Source organism: Telmatherina bonti, assembly GCF_933228915.1.
Source record: "Telmatherina bonti genome assembly, chromosome: 24".
Lineage (NCBI taxonomy): Eukaryota > Metazoa > Chordata > Actinopteri > Atheriniformes > Telmatherinidae > Telmatherina > Telmatherina bonti.
In genome coordinates, this window is record NC_136633.1 from 14,810,991 (window position 1) to 14,823,217 (window position 12,227).

General features: G+C 40.1%; 1 protein-coding gene across 2 annotated transcripts; it reads left to right on the forward strand.

Annotated features, from left to right (window-relative positions):
- The first annotated feature begins 419 nt into the window (after positions 1-419).
- Positions 420-10,677, forward strand: LOC306774046 (oxysterol-binding protein-related protein 11-like). 2 transcript variants are annotated; one of them, XM_079264023.1, is made up of 13 exons: positions 420-696; positions 968-1,036; positions 1,129-1,304; positions 1,644-1,723; positions 2,240-2,428; positions 3,997-4,195; positions 5,007-5,155; positions 5,305-5,445; positions 6,065-6,527; positions 6,619-6,805; positions 6,903-7,085; positions 8,174-8,327; positions 8,466-10,677. In XM_079264023.1, exons 1-13 carry the CDS (start codon positions 581-583, stop codon positions 8,520-8,522), a joined length of 2,163 nt encoding a protein of 720 aa, XP_079120149.1. In that variant the 5' UTR covers positions 420-580; the 3' UTR covers positions 8,523-10,677. The 2 variants fall into 2 exon arrangements, with proteins under 2 accessions (XP_079120149.1, XP_079120150.1); XM_079264024.1 differs by having other exon boundaries at positions 5,010-5,155.
- Positions 10,678-12,227: the final 1,550 nt, after the last annotated feature.

Consider the following 12,227-nt stretch of genomic DNA (forward strand, 5'->3'; position numbering starts at 1 on the left):
AATGTCTGTGTATAAAACACAAATAAATAATCCAAATAAAGAATTAAACGAATTAGAAATCCGGTTGCATTTAGCTTCGTTTTTACTTAGTTAAGATATTTTAATCAAATTAAAGATACTTTATTTATCCCCGAGGGGAAATTCAAGAAATGTAAAATATTTGTTTCTTTTTATATATAAATATTTTTTTTGCTTTCCTTAACGTTTGTAACAGTAATATATCTTAATTAACCTATAATGCTAACATTTTTTGTTTTATTTATTTAATCTAAGCCGGAAACTCTCTGTCGTAATCAGTCACGTGATAGCTATCCTGCCGAAGCAGTAAATATCAGGTGAGCTAGCAGACCCAGGTTATCCAGCTGATAAGAAAATGTTTTATTATCACTAGCCAGTTACCAGTCCTACTTCTTCGGCAGTCTGGTGGTGTTACGTGCTTTGTTTCGGGATGAACCGACAGCCCTGGCCATCATTGTAAAACAGGCTTCCCCTACTTCATCAAATCTCAGCTAGCCTGACGGGTTAGCCCAAAGCTAGCAGGCTGAGCTAACGTCAAGAGAGGGCTTCGTTGCTGCTGACTATGCAAGGGGAAACTGCGGCGATACGAATCGCGGAAAATGAGGGCAAGCTGGATGTATTTCCTCAAAACAGGACCCCGAGCTCGGGAAGAGCAAGCGCTAAAAGTTGGCAGTACAGGTGGGTGGCAGTGCACGGCGGCTAATTTACTGCTGCTAGTCGGATTTGGCTGATCTGGCAACTTAATCAGCATCAACAGAATGAAAATCACTCACGTTACTGAGTTTCTTTCTTTTTTTCTTGTTGTGTTTTTTTTTTTTTTTTTTAAATCACATGATAGTAGATTACTCACATTGCCCTTTGAACAACTCTTCATGATTGATTTGTTTACCACTCTTAGTATTGTGAGCTCACTCAGTATTTTTCCTCTTCTCATAATATCCTTCCCAAGTGATCACATGGAGAATATTGATGGCTACTTGATGAAATACACCAACCTAGTGACAGGGTGGCAGTACAGGTGAGGCTTAACACAAGATGTTAAATTACATGCACATTTGGAACAGATGAAGTTTTTGACAAGTTTTGAAATGATGCCCTTCTGTTTTCCAGGTTCTTCGTCTTAAACAATGAGGCTGGCTTGCTAGAGTATTTTGTCAACGAGCAGTCACGTCCACAGAAGCCCCGTGGTATGCTCCCTCTGGCTGGTGCCGTGATCTCTCCCAGCGATGAAGACTCGCATACCTTCACGGTAAACGCCATCAGCGGGGAGCAGTACAAGCTCAGGGGTGAGCCACTCTGACTACTCATTTATCAGGCTACTGTAAGTGGATTTAGAGCCGTCTGGTCCGTCCCTCAGAGTCTAAAAGTGCATCATATTAGTAAGCTGCAGCTTATTGATGCCTCTTGGTTATTTATTTATAACTCCACGCCTTCTGTCATCATCATCCATCTTGTACTTGCAATATTGATCTGGATGTTTTCCATTATCTGCCGCCGTGATGCAGGAGCACGCAGGGATCGATGCTGAATAAGCTCATCCTCCCAGTTACTGTCATAAGTTCAAGCTTCTTTTTTTTTTTTTTTAAAGTTTGTTTGTTTATGCTCCCCGTTGTTTGTCTGTGCAGCCACTGATGCCAAAGAGAGGCAGCACTGGGTCAGCAGACTGCAAATCTGCACACAACACCACACAGAGGCCATGGGGAAGGTAAGACACCCCCCCCCCCCCCCCCCCCCCCCCCCCCCCCCATGCTTTTTATTTCTGCTTTATCCTTCAACAAGATCACGAGTCATGCTAGAGGATGTGAGCTGGACAGTTTGGTGTCTTGTTTCCCTTCTTAGCACACCAAAGGAAATGTTAAGCAATATACGGCGAGAAAAAAATATATTTGTAAAACTGAAATATTAATGTTCATGTAAAAATATATTAGGTTTTACCCTGTTTGTAGATGCAGTAATCTTTAGTATTGATCTGTGGACTACTGCAGTGTAAAAGAAACCTGCTTGAATCCTCTGGAGAGACATGAGAACTAAACAATAAAAGTCCTTTCTCTCTGGGCTATAATAGAAATGTGAGTTGTTCCTTAGTTGCCTTTTTGTTTGATATGAAACACACCATCTGATGTGCTAATGTAGCATTTGTTTAAAAACTTAAGTTCCCATATATAAAGAAGTCCTCCCCTAACCAGACTGAGCTTAAACTTTGCTTTTCTGTGTTTTACAGAGTAATCCGCCTCCCAAATCCCGCAGCTACTCTATGGCGTCTCAAGGCAGCGGCAGCTCACCAATGTCGCTCCGCCGACCGAGCCAAAACCCGCCCTCCTTGTTCGGCTGGCAGCAGGGCCACAAGGGCTCGTCACTCTACTCCAGCAAGCGGTCGCTGCTGCCAGACCACCTGATGGATGCCAGAGAGGTACATCAACCCGTGCTTTTAACATTTCCATTCTTATGTCACCGCTCCAAGCTACACAGGTCTGATTATAGAAGCGAAGTCTGTAAGTAGACAGTAGACAGCGATGATCTTAATTTTGAAGGCTCGGTGTCTTTACTGTAACTCTTGTTACAAATATTTTCAGGGTTTGTAAATCAATTAGGAAAAATCGAATATATGGAATCTTTGCTTCACAAATTTAAAATCTGTTTCTATGTTAATTTGTTTTTCAAACAAATAAAAGTAATTCATTATAGAAATTTTTGTCATTTTTTTAAATTGTTTTTATTGATTTTTTTTTTTTATTTTTCTTGGGCATTATAGCAGCAGAATGATGGTCTGGCTACTGTGTTGTTTTTTTTCTTGATTGAAATCAAGAAAAATGACGAGCAAAAGAAGTTTTGCACATTTTTTTTGTTTTTGTTTTTAGTCTACAAAAATGAGCAACACTGAAGAATTGTGAGAATCACAATTTAAATCAAATCGGCACACAAAAATCGGAATCAAATCAAATCAGGTGAAAGCATATTGTCACAGCCCTAATTTGTAGATAAAAAAAAAAGATAAATCAGCTATAATAGATGCATTACTTATAACTTTTTAACATCTTGTAAGTTGGATGGGAGAATTTTCAAACAACAGAAGAGCTCTTTTTTATTATAGTTTCAGTCTGCTCAGCTGTTTTACCAAAGACAAACTGATATGAGGCTGATTTACTGCTGAGCCGATGGAAACTGGAGGATGATAAAGAATAACTGGAAACATTTTCTTCAACTGGAATCAGATCAAACAACATCCCATTTGTTGTTTTGAGCCAGTTCTTGTAATGATACAAGGCGTCATGAATTTTGCACTAAGTTACTGTGTTTTGTTGGTCCATGGAGCAGACACACTGAGGCAGGCACTTGACTTAAAACATTAATGTTTAAAAAGAAAAGCAGTGATCATACAACAATGAAACGTTGATGGTTGCAGCTGCTTCCACAGAGCGTATGCAGATCAAGGATCCAAAAAGGCATGAAGAGGGAAATGCGAAATTCATTGTGAGGTTTTGTTGGATTATTTTTTTACTTTGTTCAGTCATGGATGCGTGTTAGTGCTACAAAGTGTCCACCAGGGTGCGCTGTGGTATGTTTTCATTATTTCCAAGCAGCCATAAAAGCACATTGCAAAGGTGGCAAATGTAGAAATCAAAGTATTAGAAGTTGGTTAAAAGGATTGATTTATCATTTTTAAGATGAACAGTGAATAAAAGTAGTTTTAGAGCAGTTTCATGAGATCAGATCATTTTGTTATCAAAAGGCTGTTTTTGCTTTTTTTTTTTCTATTTTTAAAGTGTCTAATAAAACAATTGTTGTTTAGATTGTTTTTTTAATAGATGTATGAAGTTATAGGATGAAAAGCAGAAGTGTCTTTTAAAGTGTTTCACCAGCAAAATTAATCATTTCACATATTGTACATTGATGATTATGATCATGATTATATATATTTTTTTTTAAACAAACAAAAAACCAAAACAAAACCCTAACCTGCTTTTGGTTTCTCTCCAGATGATGAGCCAGGCCCAGGGCCAGCACAGAGACCTGATCCAGAGCATTGAAGGCCTGCCAGCCGCCCCTGGCCTCTCACCTCTAGACCAGGATCTTCTGATGCTCAAGGCCACCTCCATGGCCACCATGAACTGCCTCAACGAGTGCCTGCACATTTTGCACCTGCAGCAAGTTGCCAGACACAGGAGCTCCCTGGGAGGTCCGTTTGGTTTTTCATTTTTTACTTCTAAATTTCACTCTTGTGTAAATACTTTTTTGTTCTAGAAATCAAATGGTAGTCCTGCACATGCTGGTTTCTCCCTAATCCTGACAAACAGCTTGCAATGGCTGGACAGTGGAATTATTTTGCATTATTGATAGAGAACTGTGCCTGTTCTTACCACCTGTCTCGAAGGTAATTAGATCTCAGATACTTTTATGTCCACCTGCAACGCTTTGAGGGCAGGGTGCTGTTCCAATTTAGCTTCGCATTAACAAACGCGCACGAAACAAAAGTTATTCCAAGTTGACGTTGAGGATTCACAGATATCTTTCTGTTCTGGGTGATTTGAAACGGGGGGAAAAAGTGCCCCACTTTTTCACAGCAGCTCTCGTTACTCGATGTATATTTTATCAGGGCAGACCTCAAGGCAGCAGCCAATCAGATTAGGTCGTCCTACGACGCAAGAGTTGAATATGAACGAGCTCTACCCGCCTCAAAATGTACATAACACCATAGTGCCACTCTGAGAGGGCTCAGCCAATCAGAGGTTGGGGATGTTTCCTGTGGGCGGGGCCAGAGTATTCTGATACCTGCTCGTCAACAAGAGTTGGGTTACACTCTTTTGATCGAGAGCAGCTGTCTAGGGATTTGCCGTCTGTCCGGTCAGCCGTCGTGTGGCGAATGGTGGGTAGAGTGTAGAGCTACGTGTGAGTGCAGCTGTGAGTGTCAGGGGGTCTCTTGGAGGGAGGGGGGGGTAGTACCATGAGTACCTCTGAACCTGCTGCTGTTCACTCCCCGGCGTCCACAGCAGGACCCACAATCGAGTGGTTGGAGCCCAAACTCCCCGACCTCCTGAAGAACGGCAGCAGCTCTCTGGGCAGCTTCACGACAGGAGAGGGCCCGCTGGAGGGGAGCCGCCTGGAGCTCAGCACCCCTGAGTCCTGCAGCTTCTCTGGGGTAAGAAAAAACCCCCCACCCCCTGGAAACAGCTGATATAAACATGTAGCGCATCAGGGAACTCAAGCAACTCTTGCGCATTTCACTTTCTAGCATTTACTTTCGGTATCTCCAGTCTGATCTTTCAAAACCTGTCCTCATTTTGTCAGGAACAGGAGGACATAAGTGCAGACGATGAGGAGGAGGACTCCTTTACGGACAAGGAGGAGGACCTGGGTGCAGTGGAGGAGGAGCGCAGCGTCATCCTACACCTGCTGTCGCAGCTGAAGCTGGGCATGGACCTCACACGGGTAGGTCGAGTTCCACATGCATCCGAAGAGACAGACAAATCACATTGACTTCCTTTAAAACACACATGCACCATATTCAGAGATGTTACAACATCCAATACCTCTTTTCTATTTTCCTGTTGAACTACTATAGCTTCCGAAAGTTGCAGATTAAAGAAATGATTTGCACTGATTTCTACTGAAATAAACTCCTAAATGAACATTTTGGACTTGACTTTCCTCCTACTGTTGATATAAGATACCATTTGAGGAAACTTTAAAGATATATAAATGTGTTATTTAGAGATTTAGCTTGGTTGGCTTTCCAACAGGGGAATTTTCATGTGACTGAAGTAAGGTCTTGTTGCTTTGCAATCACTGGTCCAGGACACCCAGTTGAAGAGAGACACACTATCCTCCTCTTGGGTTTCTGTTTTATCACACTGGTGGATCCAGTATGCTTACCTCAGATGGATATCTAGTGGACACTGTGACCGCAGGGTCATGTCCACTACCCCTCTGTCTCATTGGTTGTGCTGATTGTAATCCATAAGAAGGTTGCAGAACATGAGAAGTGCTCACAATCAGAGCCATCTCTTAGTCTTTGACCTTTACTTTTTGTCCGCTCCGATCCTTCCAGGTTGTCCTTCCAACTTTCATCCTAGAAAAGCGCTCTCTGCTGGAGATGTACGCCGACTTCATGTCCCATCCGGACCTCTTTGTCACCATCACAGACGGCATCAGCCCGGAGGACCGCATGGTCCGGTTCGTTGAGTACTACCTCACTTCCTTCCACGAGGGCCGCAAGGGAGCCATTGCCAAGAAGCCCTACAACCCCATCATCGGTGAGACCTTCCACTGCTCCTGGAGGGTACCCAGGAGACCGGACGCCTCCACAGAGCCTTCACAGGGAAGCCCAGAGCCTCCCACAGCGGCCCAGGAACCCTACCAAGTGCGGTTTGTGGCAGAGCAGGTGTCTCATCATCCCCCTGTGTCGGGCTTCTACGCTGAGTGCCAGGAGAGGAGGATGTGTGTGAACACACATGTGTGGACCAAGAGCAAGTTTATGGGAATGTCTATTGGAGTTTCCATGATTGGAGAAGGTGAGGCAGTAAAGACTGCAAGATGTATCGCAAACAGTGTCAACAGATTATGGATGTTTTCCTGGTTTTTTTGTTTTTTTTTCCTCCCCAGGTTGCCTACATTTGCTAGAGCATGACGAAGAGTACACCTTCACACTGCCCTGTGCCTACGCACGCTCCATCCTCACGGTTCCCTGGGTTGAACTGGGCGGCAAAGTCAACATCAACTGCGCCAAATCCGGCTACTCGGCAGTCATCACTTTCCAGACCAAACCATTTTACGGCGGCAAATTACACAAGTAGGGTCTCCCGTGGTTCAGATTTTTACGCTGGTTCAAAAGCAAAAACATTCATCACACGATAAACGAGACTCTCCTTTGTCTTTGACCTGTTTAGAGTGACGGCAGAGGTGAAGCACAACAACACCAACGCTGTTGTGTGCCGTGTGCAAGGCGAGTGGAACGGCGCGTTGGAGTTCAGCTACACCAGCGGAGAGACGAGGGTGGTCGACGTCACCAAGCTGCCTGTTACGAGGAAGCTTGTTAGGCCCATTGAGAAGCAGGGACCGACTGAATCCAGGTGAGAGGAAGTGGACGGAAAGGACACAACCTCATTACTGAAATTAAGGACACATTCACGTCAGCCTTCTTTATTCTAATCCGAGTCCGTTTGCTCGAAAAGTCCGCTTCGTTTGGGGAAATGTGAATGCGCCAAACGAATTCTGATTTGGACCAAAGAAGCGGACTCGGTCCGCCTACAAACACAGGTCGCAGTCTGTTTCAAGCGGACCAAATACAGGAAGTGGACGACAAAAAGAAAAAAAAAAAAAGTCACTTTTTGCATTTGACGTAGCATTGCATTGTTGGTAAAACTAGGGGTGGGAAAATCAAATCAAAAAATCGAATATTGGGATTTTTTGCTTCACAATTTAAAAAAAAAAAAAAAAAAAAAGGTGGGGGGGGGGGGGGGGGGTTAAATTAAAGAAAAAATTAAATTTTTTTTTGGTCATTTTTATTGTTTTTGTTGATCTTTTTACTTGTCTTATAGCAGCGGAATGATGATCTTGCTACTGTGTTGATTTTTCCCCATTGAAATCAAGAAAAATGAGCAAAAAGAAGTTTTGTACATTTTTATTTTTTATCTAAAAATCAACAATATAGAAGAATTGTGAGAATCACAATTGAAATTGAATCGGCTCCCAAAAAATCGGAATCGAATCGGGGCAAATGCATATCGTCCCACAGCACTAGTAAATACATACCAATGGCGTTAAGAGTCCTCTGCCTCGTTTGTTGTTCATACTGCGTACATCGTTGCAGTGTATTTCTGCAGTATACTTGCATAAGACAAAATAAAAACCCAAAACAGCAATAGTTTCTTGCGCCATGTTTAACTCGTAACAGAGTTTTCTTCTTCATGCGGGTCTTGTTCTCTCATTTGCTAAATACTAGTGCAGCGCCACCTCTGGTCGGAATGGGGATATATTATTGTTAAGGTTTGGCGCGTTTCACCAAAGTGCAACATGAACACCATCTCAGTCTTTATGGACACATCTCCCTCCAACTGAGCCAAGTTCCCAATCAGATCAGGTCTAGCGGACTATCCTGACGTGAATGCATCCTTACTTGCTTATATTTATGTCTGGTTATTTATACGGTTTTATTTAGGCGCCTGTGGCAGCATGTGACTGAAGCGCTACGGCAGAAAGATATCGAAAAAGCCACAGAGCACAAGAGGATCCTCGAGGAGAGGCAGCGAACCGAGGAGAGGCACCGTGCCGAGACAGAAACACCATGGAGGACCAGATATTTTGACAGAGAGGTAAAAAAGACAAAAAAAAAAAGAGCTTTTTTTCCAATCTACTATTTTTTTGTTTTTATCTTAATTGTTGACGCAGCAACGCTAAGATTTTTCTTTTTTCTTTTACCCAAATAAGAAAAGTATGTTCTTTCCCTGCAGGGTGAAGGTTGGGTTTATCACAAGCCACTTTGGAAAAACTCTGCTTTCAAATCCTAGTTTCTTCAGTCTTATTTTGGATGTTGTAGATTCAGGAAAGGGTGCGTGCGCGAGTGTGTGTCTGGACACACACGAACGCATGCAGTTGACAGAGATATGAAAGCATGGCCTGCACTGAATGCAACACGGGGAGAGGGACAGAGTGACGGCGTGTCTGAAGGCGGTCTCACTCATGATGCTCACAAAGCCTCCAAGTTTTTGAACTGCTGATTAGTTTTTTTTCTTTTTTGTACACACATATATATCTATATATCTATAATCCAATGTCAGTGAACACATTGTTGTACAGGTAATGGTACTCGCAGCCTTAAGAAAGTCTGATGAATGATAATTTGAGTTCTGGCTTTGCTGATCAACCTGGGTAAAGATATTTTTTTCTTTCTCTTTTGTTTTTTTTAAGCTGTGGTCTTACAGGAAGACGATGTGACTTCCTAAACCCCAAATCACTGCAGTGCTGCCTGGAAAAGTTCATGCTGTGAGGCTGTTTTAAGATGCGTTTTCCACACAATTTCACACAGTTGAAAACACATATTTCACCGTAATTTGATCTGGGTAATACGTCGGAACATTTCGACGCTTTTTGTGGCTGAATTCTGGAAATGACGTGAAGGAAATGTTGAGCTAATTTTTTTGAGCGGAGGTGCTTCAGTGATTTTTTTTAATTTTTGACAGGAGTGGAGAGTGTGGTTTAAAGATTGATACAAAAACACTGGAGCTTCGGATTCCTGCAAGTATGGCAGCATATTAAGGTGGATGTTTTAAAAAAAAAAAAAAACAAAAAAAAAAATTATTTAAAAACCTTTTTGAAAAAATTTGCCCTGAAACCAAATAAATGGTCGTTTACCAACTCATGAGGAATAAATCATTTCAAACTCATAAGGGAATTTTTGCAATTCAAATAATTTTTGTAAATCTTTGTGATTCGTCTTTTCGATTCCAATTTTTATTTTTCCCTTTTTAGAGCTTTTATCTCTCAAATATACAGCACTGCTTTATCAAACCATTGTAATATTTTTCACTTTTTTTTTTAATACTTGTTACTGTACATGGTCTTTTTTTCTTTTTTTTTTTTTAAATTAAAAAAGAATGCAAACCCACCCCCTAATGTACAATTTGTTTTTTTTTCTCTCCAGTGACCTTAATTTGCTGCCATATGTCAGAAATAGCTCATTTTTCCATATATTGCGGTCTAAAATGAGCCACAAAACGCTTAGACATTTATATAGCAGCTCAAAAAACTTGGACTGTTTATAAAACACATGCAGCTGTCAGCAAGATTTCTCACTAATAGCGTAATTCATTACTAAAACCCACTTAAAACTGATTCATGTCCATGTTCGTCTATAAATCATCATTAAGTTTGTGTTCTGCCTTTAAATGATCAGTTTCTTAAAAAAAAAAAAAAAAAAAAAATTATTTTAGCTCAACCAGGCCGTATTTGTCATCTGATTATGAAATAATGCGTTTTCGATAAGTAATTCAGTTCTAAATTGCTGTTAATGATATAATTGATCATATCAAACTTCTAGACATCAAGACTCGCTAATAAAAACAAACTTTAATAAATGAAAGCAAGTGATTGCGTTGCGTTTTGATCTTCGTGCATGAAAAGCAACTTGCATTTTCATTGATGGCACCTTGTAGAAATCTGTCTGCTTTACTGATGTTTCTAAATGTCTGCTGTTAAAGCTTTTAACCAAATTTTCTTTTTTGTGTGTGTGTGTGTAATGCAAATAAATATTTTCTCGAAATGCCTGTTTATCTCCTGCGCTTCAATTGCTCTTATTTTAGAGCGGCTTTTTTTTTTTATACAGACTTTCTCGTTGCTTTAGTGTTTCTCTGAAAGTCAGCTGTCATACTGTGATGTTTTTTGGTTTTTAATCATCTTGAGAGAGAATTTTTAGCCTCATGTTTTCAACACGCCCCATCGTCACGTCAGCAACGGTTCATTCCACCCTGCCATCGATAAGCTACACCCTCCCAGTCTTGGTGCCTTATGCAGCTCTTTCTGTGCGTGTCTTCCCATGAGGGAGCATGACATTTTAATCAGTTATTTCCTTACTGATGCAATGTTGTATCTATTGTTTTGGTGTGTTTGATTTCTGTCTTTTTTTCTTTTCTTTTTTTTTGAAGAACCTGTGCTTTATGTTGAGAGAAGTCGACCAAGCACCGTTACTGTAGGTTTTACATTCTCCTGGTTTGTGAATCTAATGGTTGTCTTGCTAACCTATGAAATGCACTGACATTGAAGGAGACCTGATCGTGTAAAAAATAATGGATGTGTGACAATAACCAAATAAAATTGCATATCAGTTGTAAGATGTGTTGGTTTTGTTCTCTTAACCCTTGTATGACGTTGGGAAAAAAAAAAAAAAAATCACATCGATTATGTTGCTGTCGTTTTGACCCACACTGTTAATCCACTCACAACATTAAAACAATCTAGTTCAACCAATGACAACTTTTTTCAGATTATGTAAATGTTTAGGAAAGAGACATTCAACACAATCTTTTAACTACAACATCATATTTAGGAAGTATTTTTGTTTTTCCCTTCTTCACAAACACTTTTAACTTGCCCCATTTTCTCTGATTTTCTCAGTTTGAACATTTTCAATGTCCTCCAGATGATGGACAGATAGTAACTGTTTTCTGCAGATGTAATTCTTGCAAGTTTTGGCTTATTTTTTCTGACTGTTACAAACATAAAGCTTTCTCTTTAGAACTTCATCTCCAAGGCAGTAGGATGTAAAGGATAGGGGTGGGAAAATCAAATTGAAAAATCAAAAATCTGGATTTTTTTTTTTCTTCACAATTTTAAAATCAGTTTTTTCTTAAAAGAAAAATCTATTTCTTTTCCAAATAAATATATATAAATTTTTAAGATTTTTTTTTGTAATTTTTAGTTTATTGATTTATTTTAACTTTGATATTGATTTTAACTTGTCATCTTGGGTTTTGTAGCAGCAAAATGATGGTGTGTGTTGTTTTTCCTAATTGAAATTAATAAAAATGATGAGAAAAAAAAAAGTTTTATACATTTGTTTTTTATACATTTGTTTTTGCTTTTCATCTACAAAAATTAGCAATATCGAAGAATTGTGAGAATCGCAATTTAAATCGAATCGGCACCCAATATATCGGAATCAAATCGGGACAAAAGCATATCGTCACAGCTCTAGTAAAGAAGTTCCCACATGTGATGTTATGCACCTCCAGGTGGCTTTCCAGTATAAACTTACATATTTTATGCATAGCTAGATTTTGAATCACAGGCTATCCATATTTTTAAGCCAAACTTGGCAGGATTGTTGGGCATGTACTGTCGGAAACAACAGCACCACTTGAATGAAATAAGGACCTCATCGACAGGAACATGCAAACCAAGATTGTACAACAAAGGTAGAATTTCGATGCATTTATCCCATACATCTGATCGTAGCTAGCTTGTCTCTTATGTCAATTCACTCTGGTGTTGCAGTTGTCAAAAAAGATGACTCGAGATTTTATGTCAAATGTCTCCAGAGACATTGTTGCTGGAAAGATCTTCATTCCACAGACTGACAGTACAGGGGTGAGAAAGTTTATCCCCAAGACACACCTGAGTGTCGGTGTATGACTGTCGATTCTAAAGCAATAAAAACATAAATAAGCAATCAAATTTAAGTACATAAAAGAGACTTTTTTATTCTTTCTTCTAAGTAG